The 17,813-nt window shown below is 45.9% G+C and overlaps 1 protein-coding gene across 10 annotated transcripts in view; it reads right to left on the reverse strand.

The window, feature by feature from the left end:
* BIN1 (bridging integrator 1) overlaps positions 1–17,813 on the reverse strand; it is a 98,488-nt gene that overhangs the window by 39,826 nt on the left and 40,849 nt on the right. For 9 of the 10 annotated variants that reach the window (XM_072874190.1, XM_072874197.1, XM_072874196.1 and 6 more), the window contains exons 2-5: positions 13,974–14,054; positions 6,733–6,787; positions 6,181–6,275; positions 4,176–4,271 (exon numbers count right to left, since the gene is read on the reverse strand). In XM_072874190.1, coding sequence (XP_072730291.1) covers positions 4,176–4,271; positions 6,181–6,275; positions 6,733–6,787; positions 13,974–14,054 — 327 coding nt within the window. Of the gene's footprint in view, positions 1–4,175; positions 4,272–6,180; positions 6,276–6,732; positions 6,788–13,973; positions 14,055–14,260; positions 14,367–17,813 lie in introns of those variants that run through there. The other variant, XM_072874192.1, reaches the window with a different exon arrangement.

Genomic DNA, 17,813 nt, shown 5'->3' on the forward strand with positions numbered 1-17,813 from the left:
AGCCCTAGTTCGTGTGGAAGCTCAAAAGATTAAGTTCAACAAAATAAGGCATTTCTGTTGCCAGCACAGCAAAAGCACTCATCCACATGCTCAAGGTACACCTAGGACAGCATTTTGGACCCTGCAACAGGAGATCCAGACAGAAGTGACTGCAGCCACAGGCAGTGGTCCATTGTAACTAGCTATTAAGCAAGAGAGGTGAGAGGGAAGACCTGTAGCACTGTGTCACTAATAGACAAGACATACTGAAGCCGTAACAAATGCAAGGAGGGAGCCAACTGTGTACCAGACTCATGTTCAGGAATGGAGTCCTGACAGGTCCATGGGTGAGAATCCAGAATAGACAGAGTAAGGTCTGTGGCCTGATCCTCCATTACCCCTCTTCATCTGAGGTGCCTCAGGCTCTCTCCCCCAGTACAGATTCACCTTGGCAAGGCTCAAGGCCCACTGGATTAAGAACCATCCATCTCCATTAGACTCGCACCCCCATGCTCTCTACAAACACCCCAAACTATCTGGGTTGGAGCACAGGTCTTCCCAGCATGACCCTAGCACCACCACAGCTTGGAGAGCCTAGTCCAGTGTCAGTAATCAGCAGTCCAGAGACAAGCTGGAGAACTGGAGTGAAAAGGCATGGCAAGGAGCCAGGAGGGTTTCTAATTAACCACAGCACCCAGGGAAATTGAAAGTGCAAGATGAAGAATCAGCATTGAGATTTACTTTGCAAAAGCAAAATCCCCGCTTCCACTGCACTTGTTAGGGAGATGCGGTCTCCTGTCCCTAGGCTCCTGCAGATAAGCTGCAAAACCACAGCTCAGGGCTGATCTTTCTGCCGGACCAGCTAGGACCAGTTTGCATGTCTCCTACACATGCTCCTCTGCACTTTCAGCAAACACTGGTGCAGCTCTGTGTGGGTCACGGCAGATCTGCAGGATCTCAGCCACACGCACACCCAAACTGATTTCAAAGTGCTCAGCTCACTCCAAGAGAGGAACCACAAAGAAGCTGAGCCACCTCGCAGCTGAGGACACTGGAAGACACCTCCCCAACATCATGCTGCCAGCCGGGCATGGAGACAGGATGTCAGAGGGGGCTTCCAGTAATATGACAATTTCTGAGATGCTAGTTAATGCATCTTCCACACACACCAGATAAATCCATAATCCGGCCATGTGTTTTAAGAGAGAGGATTTTTCCCCCAGGTCAGACTGGTAGAGATAGCTGGAGTTTTGCCCACCTTTGTGACATGGCAAACAGCCATATGTAGGCTTCCCTGCCATCCCACCAGGGATTTTGATTCAGTGTCACCCATCTCTCAACGAGGTCGCTCCTGCCCTTTTTTGCAGCCCCAAATCTTCTAACCCCCACCCTCACATTTCTACTAGAGAATGTGGAAATGCTGCGAGGCACAGATACACTGCGAGTCCTCCTGGAGTAACCACTGATCACACGATTGCCTGTGATGGCAGTAATGGGACTTAGCCCAGCCCTGGAAGGCTGCAGGGTAGCTTCCTTGTATGACTCTAGGATAGCTGCAGCTACTCACCACTATCTGATGGTAAAAGCTGAACTCCAACAGAGTTTACTGCTTTGAAATGAACCCCTCTTAATTTAAACCTCCTTTAAAAAAAAAAAAAACACCCAAACCAAAAAACAAAACACCCCCAAAACGTACACAAAACAAAAAACACCCAAACCACCACAAAACACTTCCCCGCCCCTTACCGATATTTGGTTTTAAACCTGCTAAAGAGGGCACCAGTTTCAGGGCAAGACAGAAAATTGCCAATTCCACAGCTATTTAGAACTTGGGTTATGGTTTATCTTTTCTGGGCTCACTACAGAGACCTGTATTTTTATTGCACACTCTGCAACCTCAACCAAAAACTTACTCAGAAATATTATAGATTATGCAAGAGTCCTACTTCAAGAAGCTATAGATACTGACCTGCAAAGAAAGGATAAAGTACTTTTTGCATTCCTGTTTTTCAAGTTAGAGAAGACAGAGAGGCTTTGTTCACCCCTCCCCACCCAACATTTAAAAATTATTCCCTTTAACTTACAAAAATTCCTTACTAAAGGAATGCTGTATTTTCACATTCCTGCTGTGGATCCTGTTGGAAGTCCAAAAAATTCAAGGGAATTTTTCCAGCCCCTCAAGTGAAGGAGATTTCAGAATATGTTAGAATTTAACAAAAATAATGCATGCATGATCTAACTCATCACATATTTGAATTACTAGGTCATTAACAAAAAACAGGCCTTCACATAACTAAATTTAAATCATCTTCTCTCCATAAATCATCTTTCATTAATCACAGTAATACCAGTATTCCAGGAAAAGCAGAAAATTTGCTTTTGTGGAAAACACAAAACAGAAAACTGTTACCACAGCCACCAAAACCAACTGAAACATTCTGCAGATTACATAAGACTCAGGGCTTTTTGCCTGCCACCCTCAAGAACCCTAATTCTTTACGTGAAGCCAAACTACACTTCTGTACAACTGTAGCAATCTTCAACAACAGTACTTGTAAGAGTTTCTACCAGTCGAAGAAAACAGACTTGATCTGAACACTTCTCACTGCTCTGGGGTAAGGAGGATGATGCATTCAGCTGGACTACCAATAAAAACATATTGACCTTTTTAAACTGATACCACTGAAAGTCCATTTTAAACAAATAGCTAACTCTCTGAAATATATCCTTATCTTATTGTAGGAACCAACAGAAAGCCAAATGCTCATTCATTTTAGGAAGGGAAGCAGAGGTGAGTAGCGCTCTCTTTAACGCATTACTTAAATTGTGCATAAAATTGCTTTAACTTCCCGTTTTCTAGAGCATTATCTGAAGACTGAGAAAGGGACATTAGTAATAAACACCTTAGTGGCCCATTTGGAAGACAGAAAGGATTCATAGAAGCTCAGTGCCTAACACCTTGAGTTTTGGTGGAATTTGGTTGGTCCCAATCTTGTGCTCCTTTTAAAATCCCACCGTAAAACCTCAGCGGGACCTCAGCAGAATTAAGAAATCCCAAAGATGCTAACTAAGCATGGAAGAAACGTGATACTCCAAGGTGACCCAGTGCACAGCCAACAAGGCTGGTAAAATGTGATTTGGACTGAAGCAGTGCAGAAGTCTGAATCTACAGTGAGCCTGAAATAAAACCTTCTGCTTAGGAAGCAGTGCACAAGCCTCTGCACTGCTAACTGAGGCAACATGGCATCACACTACGGGGAGTGATCAGCTCTACAGCCTTGAGCGGGTGGAAAGCAACAGCAAGCCTCTTTGCCCTTCCCCACTTCAGACTTTCAGGGACAGAAGAGGCTGGAAAAATGAAGCAAAAACAAGGAGCCCCAGGAGGCAAGGACACTGCTGTTCAGGGCTCATTCTACAAGCCTGTGACCTGCCCTCTTTTGATACAGCACGATCCTCCTGAAGCAACAAATATTGACAAATGTTTTAAAAGAGACATGTGGCGGGGAAAGGGTTGTTTTCACTGGGAAGAAGCCAAGCTGATACTTCCCATATGTTGATATCATTACTAGCGCTTCCATATGGTGAAGACGTTTCCTGCATAACCTTCTCAAAACGAACAGAGAGGAGGTAACTGGGGGGAAGGGAGAGGACAACATTCAAACCCAGGTCCTCAGATACAATCTCCCCCAAAAAGACACTTAGCCAGCATTTCCCCTTCTCTGCAAAAAGCTGGTTATATGCACAGCAGGACTTCAGGACACAGAAAGCTGTCTTCCATACCAGCCTCTACCTATAAAGCACATTTGCCACTCACTATTTCCCCAATGCTTTGTACTTACAAGGAAGTTAAAAAAACAAAGGACTGAAAAGAGAAACTGAGAGCTTGTGAGTTATTGCTGACATTGGTCTCCTGCACTGTGATACAATAGGAAATTTATGGATCCTCCTGTTTCACACTTATGTTTTCTCTTCAGCATCTTTCCCCTGGATTCTTCACCCTCATTTCAAGCCCAAAAGGAGAACATAACATTTTCACATGACCCAGAGCTGCAAAGATCTTGGCTGCTCTAAAAGGAGAGCTTGCAGCAGCACAGCACACACACCCTCCTAAAGAAGATGGGGATGCAAGAAATTAATTCTTATGAGGTTTCACCTGCTGTGACTCTCTAGATCAAAAGGTTTAAAGAGAATCTTACTTTAATATCTGGAAATTGGCCAAGGTACGTATCCATGGTCAGAAGTGCCTGATCCACCAGCTTCTGATGGAAATCCGTCCAGAGGAGATCATTGTTCTGAAAAACAAAAGTAATGAGCTAACTATTAAGAACACAGAGCTCTGCATTTCAGTTTTTCTCCAGGAGTGCTACAGTCAACAATTTCAGTCCCCCAGAGCTCTTAAGAAATAGTCATTTCTTTGGAAAAACTAAGGAGCGAACAGATTAGTTGAAAACAGAGGTCATGCCAGAAATGTAGAAAGAGAGAAAAGAAGGAAGGCTGATGCTACTAATTCAGGTGACCTCTCCAAGGACACAGCACCCTTCATGAACCTTCCTTTGAGGGCCTGGGTTTTCCCCCGCAGTGCTAGCCCAAGTCCACACAATGGAAGGGAAGATGAAGGTCAGGCTGGCTTTACCTCCTTCTCCCAGCAGCCACAAAAATGAGACACCTGACACCACTAGGCACCATTTTCTGCTTTTCATTACAACACAGCTTTCTGTGATAATGAACAATAACAGAAAGCTAGCCTAGCAGTCTTCAGCCCTCACACCACCTGCCTCCACAGCCCAATGGAGGCTACATCCAAGGCTTGCACCCTACCCTGTGCACACTTTACCCTCGGTCTTATCTCAAGTACAGTAACTTCCCATCAACACCTTGGATTATGTGGAAATTGCCCCTCTCTCCTGCTTTTCCACTTGAACAAAGGGTTTTGGCTAAAATATTCACGAAAAATGCCCACTTTATGTAGGAATTTATTAATTTTTTTGGCACGAATAGCACTTTTCTCCTGCCTGTCTTTTCAGGAAAAGAGAAATACAAACAAAAGTATTAAAGGGGGAGGTGGAGGGCTGGAAATATTCCTGCAGATGCTCAGAGTAGCTGCAGTTAGTTCTCAGGACTCATGCTCCCTTTGACCTGTCTGGCTCAAATTCTCTGAAGGGTCAGTCTCCCAGGAGGCACCGCAGTGGCTCAGGAAGAAACAAGGCCAACAGAGAATGTGAAGCCAAACCACTTGAATTACAACTCCATTATTTACTGCAACAGCACTTCCTAATGGAAAGTTTCCATGTTAATGCAAGACTTGACCTGGAAATGCTCAGGTTTTGTTTGATTTATCTGCTTTGAAGTCAGTATGTCCTGGGCAAGATGCAGATGTTAGTTCAGGTGAGATTTTCTGCAGGGGAAAGCAGAGGAAGGAAAGAATCCCTCTCCTGCTCTCCTCTCTATTCCTTGCCCACTGCTCCAATGTCATAGACAGCTGCAGTTAAGCCCAGTCCTGCAGCCTCATGGCAGATGGGTCCACAGAGCTGAACTGCCACAGCTGCTGCTCAGCAGAACAGCTGAGCAAGAGAGCAGAAGGCACCTGCCTCCAGCTGGACCCACCACACACACGTGCCAAGGGAGATCCAAGCTGTCAAATGACAGGCTGTACCCTAAGCTCCACAGAAAACACCTGGGCAAGTTGGACAGGCATCATCTCACTAAGGGATGAGAAGAACAGCAGGTTGGGATGACACATGGCTCAGCCAAACAAGGTGGCAACCAAAATATGGCAGCTGGTGGTACTGCTGTGAGGGGGAGGTTGCTGCAGCTACACAATGGCTGCTCTGATCATGTTTTGGCCATAGATTTAGCCTCCCCTTTCTCTTGCAAAGAGCATAAGCAATACATCCAATTGACCCTACTGACGCTCTTTTAGCATCCTTTGTCCCTGTTTAGCCACTGTTGGGGGAACAAACTGCTTGTGGGCATAAGCATACAGCTCTGTGTAGCACTGAAGCATCTGAGGATAGTGTCCTACACAGACAAAAATGCAGGCCACATCCCTTCAGCTTTCCTTTCTTCCCAATGCTGAGCTTGTCTCCAATTATTCTGCAAAGTCACATGCCTGAAGAAATGTGGCGCACAGACACAGCTTCCAAAGCTCATCTCCGCTGACAGACCAAGCCTGGCGACCCCACATCCTGTACAGAGTCTTACCTCTGCTATTTTATTTGTGTCATCTCTCCCAGGCCAATCCGGCTCATAAACTTCCTGCAAACACTCTGTCAGCTTCTTGGAAGCCTCGTGCATAGCTAGGAAAGAAGAGTGAACTGCTTCAGAAAGAAGAAAATAGTGTGTTCCTCACAGTTTAACCCTCATCGTGAGGAATGGGGACACAGGAGGGTTGTAACAAATGCTAAGCTCTTCCTTACAGAATGTCTGACCCTTGATAACACAGAGATGGAAGGTAACCAGAAGGAGAAAGGAACCAAGGATGCAGTCGCATCTAACCCTTTGTGTTTGTCCCCCCCTAGCAGAAGATATGAGATCCTATCTGCTAAGACAGCACCACCTGTTTGGCATCAAAGCACAACCCCATTCCATTTCAGCTGGTCCCAGAAGGATTCCAAAAGATGCCCCAACCCAGACAAGGCTGACCTTTCCTACAACTCACGCCTGAGGAAACACCAGGAAGGGGACGGCTGCAGAAACCTCACTGCATAGGTAAGCACTAGAGGGGAAACAATCCTCTGCTTATACAGACCTTACCTTTTACGGAAGCCAAGTAAGTTCGGAGGTCCTTCTGCAGCCTCGTGCCTTCAGACTGTGAACGTAAGGAGAAGACCATCAGTTATTCTCTCATACAAAGAGAGCGTAAGAAGGAGTCGTCAAGCATTTCTAAATAAAGAAAAACAGTCTTGCAGATGGGCTACACACCAGCCCTATGACCACGTGAAACATAGATGTTAACAGGGAGACCACACAGCCCTCTGACTTCGTAAGCCCACAGCCAGTGACCTGCAGACATGTTGGGCCAACAATACCACCAAGGCACCGACTAACTTGATGTGGGTAAAGCTGTGATTTGCTCTTCCCAGCAGAGCCAGCTTTAGTGTTTTGATTTCGTACAAGCAACTAGAGAGGGTCCTAAGGGCAACAATTAATTTATAAGCCAAGGGCTAGTGGGTCTATGCAACAAACACAACCGAAGGGAGCCTGAAGGATATAGAAGATAAATGCAATCGATTTATTTTGTACTGGTTTAGGAGCAGTTTAGCTCACCACTTTTTCCTGCCATACTGCAAACCAAAACCCAAGTGCAAAGTGGGTACAAGGGACCTCTGACCTCCCCAAACATCCTGTCTAAATTGTCCTGTGCAGCAGGACTTGCAAATACAGTGTTAATAATCTTTTTCTTTAGCTTCACTGTGGAGGTGGCCTGCCAGCAGCAAATCTCACTCACTAGGAAACAAAGGATTAAAACCAGAAGCTGGGCTGAGTTTTGCCAGTTTGAGCCTTCAGATGACACAGCTATGTACAGTACAAGAACCCAGATTAGAAAGGGTCGTGGAGATTTTTACAGCAAAGTTGGTTCAGACATGCACACGTAGATGCACTCCCAATACGACTGCTCTCCTGCACTAGGATAAGCATACAGAGGGCCACCTCCCCTCCACCTTGCCATGTGTCATCGACAGTGGTGCAAAGCAGACAGGGAAATACTCCCAAATCCAGACAGTGACATTATACAAACAGAAACGAAAGGAAGAGCAAGGCCAACGAAAAGAAGAGCAAGGCTAGTTGACCGACACCTCCACAGAGCATGTCAAAGCAAGGGCAGGAGCAAACATTGAGGGTACCTGTGCAGACAACCTCTGGAGTATGCAAGTAGTACAGAAAGAGTTTGAGAGGCAAAGGTCTGTTATAAGAGGGTTTCCCTTACCCTGTGGGATCTCACTGCATCCTCACTATCCCCCAAAGTAGCTGTAAAAACAAGAATGCAGGAAAGTGACAACTACACCTCACACCTTTCTCACAGCCTGCTGCCATTCCTCCTCTTCTTTCCCAGTTTGTCTCACTGGAGCGGCCCCCAGCATAATGAATTTTGACAGCTGAAGACAACTCCAGAGACTGGGAGCTCACAGGACATCTCTGACAGCTGTCTCAGAGCTCCTAGCTTCAAAGGCAGATGTTTGCCATCAGCCCTCCCCACCACTCAGGCATCTCTTGCCTCAACTGAGCTCACGCTGTGATCCCTTGTGCCCTCAGTGCAGCTGTGCTCTCTAAGCAGAGGCTAAATCTGCCCAGCTGTTGAAGTGGCAGTGCTAGCATAGCTTTGTGGAGAAATCCATCTGCTTCCAACACTATGGCCCAATTTGTTTTCCTTGCCTAGAAGTTCTGGATGAGTTCACATTTGTTCTTTTCCTGCTGCCATCAACAAAGGAAATGAGGGATGGGAAAGAGCTGGCCACTTTTATAAAAGAAAGTCAGATTCCTAGTCTGGAGAAGCATTGGGAACTGACCCAAAGAGAGTACAAGAGGAAAGGAATAATGACCACATCTGCTGCAAAAGTCCCAGGAGTTCTTAAAACACAGAGCTTTTTGCTGGCTTGAGGTGAATGTGGAAACCTGGGCAGATGAGACCTCCCTAGCAGTACAATCAGAACGACCAGGGAAAAGGTGCCAGAGTAATCAAAGAGCACACACACAGAGGACCATCAGGGAGGCTGAGCTGACAAGTAATATGTGTTTGCTTGTGCCCGAGGCAGGAAGCAAGAAAGGCTTAGAGGAAAGCAGTGCTATCTGCCTAGAATTGGTCCATATGCTAGGAATCACAGACTGGAACTGGCAAGATCAGATGTCAGAACACAAGAAGAAATGGCACAGAAGAAATTATCATACAAAATCCCTCAAATGGATACATTACCATCCTACAGCTGTATCATTTTTAAAAATGACTAAATTTGAACACACAACTTTGAGGTTACCAGAAACTAATTGGCAGGGAAGGTCCTCTGCAGAACTTGCCCACCACACACTTGGGCACTGCCATGTCTAGAACTGTAACTCTCAAAATTATAGCATCTAAAATCAGAACACACCTCTAAAATTGTGCCCATACTTGCCCGAGTCCTGCCAAAGCAGCACATAACAGAACCCAGACTCATGAACTCTTCAAGTGTCGATACCCAGTCCCAAAGTCACAAGGACAAAAGGATACTCTGCAAGGTACACCGGCATCACAATTAAACATCAAATCAAGATTTTTAGACAGACCACCTGAAAAACCTGCAAGTCAAGGGCCCAAATACTGGAATGTGCAATTGCAGCAATGCACAACTAGCCTTCTGCGTTCTCCAGGCATCCTCAACACCACTTGTCTTGCCGTGACACGCAGTCAGCCAATACACAGTGCTGCATCCTGCAGCTGGAGTGGTCTAAGTCACCCCTTGCTGATGTTTAAAGTCAGGTTTACAGCTGATCTCCATGACTACGGGGTTACCTAAGCCTCCTAAAAGTACCAAGCCTGACAGGGAGAGTGAATAGACTTTACAGCCTGCAAGATCTGCAGGCAGAAAGATTTTCAGAGAGGGCCATGTTCAGAGTTTTGGCATGAATCCTGTTTCCCCAGCTCCCCTGGGCACCTGGAGTTCCCATCCAAGTCCCTCTTTGGCATTTCCATTGCTTTATTTCTTGTCCACCAGTAAAGCAGCTCCCTCACTTGCTACAAGGGTTTCTTTTTATTAAGCATTAATGCTTTCCCAAGAAACTTTGGCAACTGCTTTCTCTCTATGCACACAGCACCTGCTTTCTTCAAGCAGGCTATAGCGAGCTGTCAAGTACAGCCACGATTCTGCATAAACACCTCTTGCAACGCAGATACACACTGTCAACTACTGTATAGAACAGAAGCCTTCAACATCTTTGAGTGCACATTAAAAAGATGCTTCCTAAACTCAGAGGTAAAAACAAAAGTAGGGAAGAGAGTTAAACTGGGATCTGAAAAATTAATCCACTTCCCAGTTATTGAGGAGCAGTAGGTTTAAGGCTGTGCAGTGGGAAGTTATAGAGGTATGGTTGAATATAGAGATGTTTAAAAATCTAATAGCATAGTAATTTTTAAATTGCAAGAATGTAAAAAAAAAAAAACAAAAAACAAACCACAGTGTGTGTGTGTGTGTGTATATATATCAGAGTAATAAACCACAGTGTGTGTGTGTGTGTGTGTGTGTGTGTGTGTATATCAGAGTAATAAAACTCCACAAAAGGAAAATAAAGCTAGGAAAAAAATTTGAAGATCAGTGCCAATCCTGAACCCCATATTCACTTCTCATCCCTGCACTAATAAACTGACTTAAAACCTTTGCACAGGGACAATAACACTGTGTCTTGATGTAGAAGTGACCACAATAAGTTGTTCTACTCAAACACACAAGTGTCGTCTTGTTTGGGCACATTTTGCCATACTTGCAATCACAGCGTTATTCAACTGTGTGAGCCTATAACACAACCAGGTATAATATGAAGGACAGTGTGTACAGGAAGATGCATAAATAGAAGTACTATGCTTGGGAGGCTGGAAGAGTTCTCTCTCCAAAGACCCAATGAACCACCTATTACTTACAGCTCTGTTCAAGAAACCACTCTTGTGTTTTAATTTTTTTATTGGGGGGTTGTTTTTTACTATACCTTTCACTGAGCACTAGGTAAGTATGTGATCTTCTGTAGAGCTGTTTCTTGGTAGTAAAACCCTTTTTTCCCCAATCTTCACAAGAAATTCTTTCATCCTAACATTAGACTGTGACCCCTTCTTTCCATAACTTCCCTGGTTTTGCAGTTCCAATGGAAAGGATTTTTATTACCAGCAGGGATGTTCTACACCTGAGAGGGACAGGTAACATCCTGTTCCAGATTAGATTAATACAGGGCTGGAAGAGCAGACTGTGGAATTGGGGGGGGGGGGGGGGGGCAGGAAGCACTGAAACAACAGCTCCAGATAACCTCCCACTCAGTAAAACTTCAGAGCTGTTAAGACACAAAGCATGAAGAACTGGTGAGAAGCTCCCATCCTGGGGTACCAGGCAAGTTGTTAAAATTATTTTGCTACACAGGGCTGAAATGGAAACTGCTGGGTGTGAAGGGTTCTTGCCTGGACAGAAAGACTCTCTCTGAGCTACTGACTGTAATGGTCCACTGCAAGAGCAAACATCAAGTCCACACTGCCTGCCCTGCAGGCTGAGGCTGTGCTGAACACCATGGGGTATGGGCAGAGAGGGATGCAGCCTGTGCCAGCAGCAGCTTGTCTCTCATGCGTTTGGTGTGAAACACTGTAAACCAACCCAGAACTTCCACACAAGTGACAGCTCATGAAGGATATCAAAACCCAGCTGCTCTGCCAGGCAGAAACAGTGCGGTGCCAGGTGTAAGGGCTGCCACCAGCCTCCCAGTCTCTGTCTCTCCAACAAGTATTTCAAATGCAGGGGAAGAGAAGCCAAAGCCTGGCACACCTCGGGCAAGGGCTGTGTTGCACCTTTGCAGCAGGCCTCTTGCTCCCAGGTCTGCAAGGACAGTTTCCAAGACAGACCCTTGTGCCAGCGCCTGAACACAATTGACACTGGGAAAGGGAAGGAGGGGGGAGCCTTCAAATGAACTTTTTGGGAGGTTAATTGCCAAAGATAATCTGTCATGAGGGAGTAATATGAGGGCCAGTTGTGCTGCTTGTCAAGCCTTCAAGAGACACAGGCGAGCCCTGTAGCCCTGCAGAAGCATGGTTATGTCCAGCTCATTTGTCACACAGCAAATCCATCTGTCTAAGCTAAAAAGCTCCTACTGTTCAGAGACCTCAGAGTGGTGTTCTTATATGAACCTGAATGGACAGAGAGCTGGGAAGTGCAATGCTTTCCCAAATGTCCACTCAACCACCATTTGAGAACACCACAAGACGCCTTGGTTGAAAATGAGCAAGTGATTTTTAGACCTGCTCTCCATTCATCAACAGCCCACACATGGGAACATGTGTCAAAGTTGGCCTAACACAGTCATTAGAGTCAGAGGAGCTTCTAATCAAGCAGCAAACAAGGCCACTGCCTGGTCACACCCCAGCCAGTTCCACAGGAGAGCTGTTCTGTCACAAGCCTGCAGGAAAAGATCAGCTTTCCTCCAGACTTCCATTTCCCACTGGAGCGGAATTTGTAAGGAAAGGCCATAGAAATCTCACACATAGCTATACTACACACACATATCATACATATAAAAATAAAAACAAGTGTGTATATATGCACATGTAGTTGAAGTTTTTTCCCCAGTCTGCTTGGCATCATAATAACTCCTCAACCTGGATATCCTAACAATCCAGCTAACTCACATTTATGGTTTGCCCTGTAAAACAGGCATTGTTTGCATTTATTTTTGTAATAGGGAAACTGATATGAGGGCCAAAGCAAAACCAACAGACCCCAAGCAGCAAATGCAGAGCAGTCTCCAGCTCCTTTGATAAATTATTTGGAGAATTTAGTTCATGGCCTGCCCCTGCAAGACAGGAAAAGAAATTCAGCTGTAATGGGTACAGAGGCAGTGTTTCTTTAACAGGCTTCTCTGTGCACCACTGGAACTCATGGCTTTGGAAATTGATAAAGCTGTCCCAGACAGCCAGATCAAGAAGTCTGGATTTCAGTGTTTCAGTATTTCTCCTTTAAAAAGGCTGTTTCCTGATTGCTGATACTTAAAGATGATACGGAGAAGTCACACCTGGTAATGTCATGTCATCAGAAAGAAGCCAAACTGTACTCCTCTGAGTACAAGAGAATATAATTCGTGGACATGCTAGAGATGTTGCATGAATTTCTGGAGAAACAGCTACTATCTCTGCCAAGAGAATGAGCATTAGTCTCCAGGAATCTGCAGTCAGCTCCGGTTAGACATAAGTCAAAGTCAGACTGAAAGATTTTCATTATATTCAGCTGTGGCAAATCCCTTCTCAGCTGGTTTTGTGACACATAACCACATCTGCTGAGTCTTAACAAACACGATTCAGCTGCTGCTAACAGCACCAGAAAAAGGTCCTAAATATGTCAGGGCACAAAGGGGCTAAAAGATCTCTTCAGCACCACCTGAGCTTTGGCGTGGCATGCATTTCCTGCCATGAAACAGAAACAACACTTTTCTTAACACCAAGCACTACAGTGCAAATACCCTGGGATAACTGATGTTTTCCCTCCTCTGGGTGACTGAAAGCTCCGGATTAAAAAAAAAAAAAAGGCAACCACGAAAACAAAACAAAAAAAACCCCAACAAAAAACAAACCACAAAAACCAACACACAACAACAACAACAAAAAAACAAAAATCCCCTAACACACCCAGTTCAAGATACAAACCGACTGCTGTTTAAGTAGGGTGGGGGAAAATTGCTACACTGTTAAAATATTTTTCTGTGCTAAAATACAGGGATGAAGCCGACACGCGAAAGAATAATGACTCAGGTCTGACAGTGATTGTGCAAGGGTGGGGAGGAAGTTAGATTTAGATCTTAGCCATGGAAGGATGTTCCCTTTTCACCATTTGCTTTCTTTGTCTCTTTTGCCCTCCGCTGCGCTTAGGAAACTGAATCTGCCTTGTTCCATTTTATTTTTTATTTCTAATCTGTTTCTCATCCTATCCATCTTTCAGAGACACAATGTTGCTCTTATGTCTCTGCTTCCAGCCCAGCAGGAAAAGTTACATTACAAAGCAGCTGCTAACTGAAGGAATTGCTCTGGTTGAGCTATTTCTTTTCCTAAACTTTGGTCCAGAACAAGTATTATTTTTCAGCATACACTCTCACTGACTCCATGACAGGGACACTGGAAGACACAGTGTAATTTCTCATAAGTGAACAGCTACGAGTTGTGGGTCACTTCAATATGCCTATGGCATAGTTTAATTTAATGGGCTTTAATTGCATATTGCAGCAGATGACTGGAAGCTAATACTGAAACCCAGGTTGTAATTACATATCGCCAATTATCTTACCAGCTGTTTGTTGAAGTTCTGCACGCACTGTTCAAACTGCTCATCTTTTGTTTCATCTGCTTTCCCAAGCTTCTGAAGGACCTGCAGAAAGAGAAGAAAGACAGGAGACTTCAAACACAAATATAGCAAAGCAGAGACAAAGAAACAGTTGCAAGTTTTTTCTCAAGAGGCTGAAAGAAGTAAAGTTAAAAAGTCTCCCTTATTCTTGCACTCATAATTTCTGGAATATTTCTCCACACAGTCATAGTTTGAAAAAGGACTACAGACGAATCAGGATGAACTCAGACCTCTTATACTTCACTGTACTGAAGAGCATGACTGAGGTTTGTCCCTCACTGGTCTAATGCTTTTTGCAGACAAGGCAATAGCAATCCCATTGTTTATCTCCTGGACCAGCAAGACACAAACCACATCCCTAATATGCCTTGCGTTGCGTAGTTACACTTATCCTGATATAACACTAGTCTCTGGTCCAGACAGGGTGGGGTTTTTCCCAGAACAGCTGGGGGTTTTTCTGTTGCTCCCAGAACAGCTGGACTGTCCTCAAACACAGAAAGCCATGCAGACACCTCCTTAGAGAGAGAAGGTGGCTGGAGCAGTGGAAGTCCCACCTTCTTTCTACCTTTTCTCACTATGCACATGCTTGGCAGGAGCTGGCTGTTGAGAGCAACTGGGGACCTTACACCATGCATCCACGTGACAGGCCAAGTGCCACATCTCAGACTGTCAGCAGCCAGCCCTGTTCCTCTCATTGCCTCCCTGCACAGCACAGCTCCCTGCAGCCTGTAAAAAAAAAATCCTTATCAGACTACTTCCCTTATCACACTTCTCTCTTAATGATCTCTCCATGCAGCTAAGTGGATCGTTCCCAGGCTTTGAACAAAGCACTTCATTTTCTGGGCAGGAAAATAGGTCCGTCACAAGAGGGCTGGGCAAACTGCAACTGTGGAGGAAGGCAGCAGTTATTTGTCATGCCCCAAGCAACTCCCGCAGCAGGAAGACAAGGATGCAAACTATAGCTGGTTAAGCTCAATTACAAGATCTTTGTTAATGGAAAATAAAACCTGATCATGCCAAACACAAAAGCCCACCCAGTCAGTCCTCAGTCACAGGAGGTTCCGGGGAGCCAGAGGAAGGCTAGAAAGGATGCTGAAGGAACACCTCAAGAAGCAAGCGAGCCCTGTCTGGCAAAAGCATGACTGCCCAAGAGGCAGAAAGCACTGGAAAGCTGAAGTCTCTCTTGCTCTGCTTGAGCAGAGCAGTCCTTTAGCCACAGGTCGCAGCCATCATGTTCAGCCACTCTTGAGAGAAGAGGGTCAAGATGGAAAAGCAGGTGCATGTTACTGCCATCAGGTCTACAGGAAGGCCACTAGTAAGTGCTCCCGGACCAGCCACTCTGAGGAACTGCCAGGTAGCCATGACAGCCACCCAAACCAGCTTCCTCCAGCTCCCTTTGCTACCCACGGATCTTCTCTGAGAACATAAAGAGGATTTTTCCTCTGCAGGGCAGGGATTAGACTTTCATGTTTGCTCCCCAATATGGCACTGAGAAGGTCTATGCAACAGCATGTACAACAGAATAGAGTATTTTCAGTTGGAAGGGACCTACAACGATCATCTAGTCAACTGCCAATGCACCTACTGGCCCATTCTCATCTTTTTGCACAGCCAAGGTAGAAGAAATTTGTGTTATGTCTATTTGTCTAATCTCGGTTCCCCTCTCCCCCATATAAGCATGCATGTTCCCAGCTCACCCCTGACAGCAATAACTGACTCTAGCTCTAGACACAATAAATCAGTGCAGTCATTCAGCACCCGGCTCATAAGTCCCCTTATTTAGGCTGGGGTTGAATATCTAGGAGGGAATCACTGTTTTTCATTTTCCCTCTGTTTAATGGCCTCTCTTCACCTCCAGGAATCACCGAGGTATTCAGTGTCAGCAAAAGGGGGGGAAAGGACACATACAGATGAAGACTGCCCTCTTTGTGACCAAGAGCTGAACCGAAAACCTCCAGAGTTAGAAGCACAACTTTCTACAGCTCAAGCAACAGCAGCAAACACTGCAGCTACAAGCGCCTAACGTGCTTGGTAAACCTGTCTAAGCAGCAGGACGTAGAGAGCCTGAGTAGTCCTTTCTTTCTCTCAAACCCTTGGCACAGAAGAGCTTGTTGGAGAGCAGAAGCAGCAACATTGGTTGGACAGGGAGAATCCTGTGCACCAGCCACTGGTGCCTCCTTTCCTCATCTGCTCCAGTGAAGGGGAGTGCATGCCACAGCAACACTGCTGCTGAGGCTACACATTTCTCTGCCACGCCAGCAGGAGAGAAGGATTCAGTATGGCCTCATCTTTTTCATGAGGTGGTATGGTGAACCTCTTCCGGAAAGAATGCTGCTTAAAGGCCCTGTGTTCCGTTGTACTCCCCTAGGCTACTAGATCTGCGGAGCCCCACCTGCTGGGTGACTTCCTAGATGTCCAAAGAGCCATAATGCCAGTAGCACCCATCACCCATGGGTATGCAAGTATGCAAGCTGCAAATTCCAAAGCAGAATGATGTTCCCAGTGTGCAGATCAATAGAATTGTTGGGGATACAAAGGAGCTTTTTATGGGGCAATGCATCCGTCTGGCTAGTCAGGAGACAAAATGCTTTCAGGCCTGGAGGGGAGGGAAGGAGACCGTTTAACTGGGAGGAATCTGGAGTATGTTGCCAGGGTCAAAGGTTTAGAACAGCCTCAGTGCTTCCTGGTGTAAAACACTGAGCAGCACCTACAGACTATTCATCGGGGTGGCTGCACGCCTGCTTCCCACATGTCCAAGAAGTTCATCTGCAGTTCCACTGCTCCTCTGGGGACAAGCACACTGAGTCTGGGATCATCCAGCAAGCTGGGAAGATCCTGTTCCACTATGCTGAGGTGCTCTGCCCAAGTCCTGCAAAATGATGGGCACTGGAAAGGTCTTTAACTCACAGCCTATCTCTAAGGAAGAAACTCCTGCTGCAACACCAATGCTCAGCTGAGGAGCAGCTCTGAATGAGGGGGGAGGAAATAATAAGAAACCTTGCATTTTTCTACAGTAGTGACATGGGACAGGTGAAACAAAGGACTTGGGGATACCAGCAGAGGAACAAGGCAAGGAAAACAAAACCAATTACAAGAGAGAGGCTGTGAGAAGTGAATCCCTGGCTACACCAAAAAAACTGCTCTTGCTTCCTACACTCTTCCCCCATCTGGTAGATTAAGGCTTGTGCCCCAAGCCTGCTGGCCCTTAGGTGAGTCCCAGCCATACAGCCCACTCCGATACCTTTATTACTTGCTGTGACACAGCAGAGAGACAACAGCCTCGGGATGCAGCAGGGCAGGGGTTATCTTCTCATACCACTCTCCCTCAAAAACAGATCTGCCCCATACAAACAGCCCAGAGGTCAAACCCTAAGGTCATTTGAGCAGCATAAAATGATGGCTCCACAAGGCTGGCCCTCAAGCCTGCTCCCAGCTCTCCCAACAAAGTACAGCTTGCCTGTATGGCTCTAACAAATCCCTCTGGACCCACTAAACCAGCCAGGGATGGAGCAGATGGCCCTGGGTGTGCTGCTGACTGCAGGCATGTCTGTGCTCACTGCTAATAACCCGTGAGCTCACAGGACAACTCCCCTCCCCAGGCTGATATGTGCCGTCATAGGTCAGGCTATTCCGGGTGAGCCACGGCTGCTCCCTCCCTTCCCCTGCCACAGTCTTTAATCCTCCAGCTTGCTGCAAAGCCAGATAAAGTTCAGATGGAAAATTCAGGCTCTTTGATAGCTATTAATGGAGCAGATTTACCAGGGTAAGAGTCAGGACCCCGCT

Source organism: Ciconia boyciana, chromosome 10 (assembly GCF_034638445.1).
Source record: "Ciconia boyciana chromosome 10, ASM3463844v1, whole genome shotgun sequence".
Classification (NCBI taxonomy): domain Eukaryota; kingdom Metazoa; phylum Chordata; class Aves; order Ciconiiformes; family Ciconiidae; genus Ciconia; species Ciconia boyciana.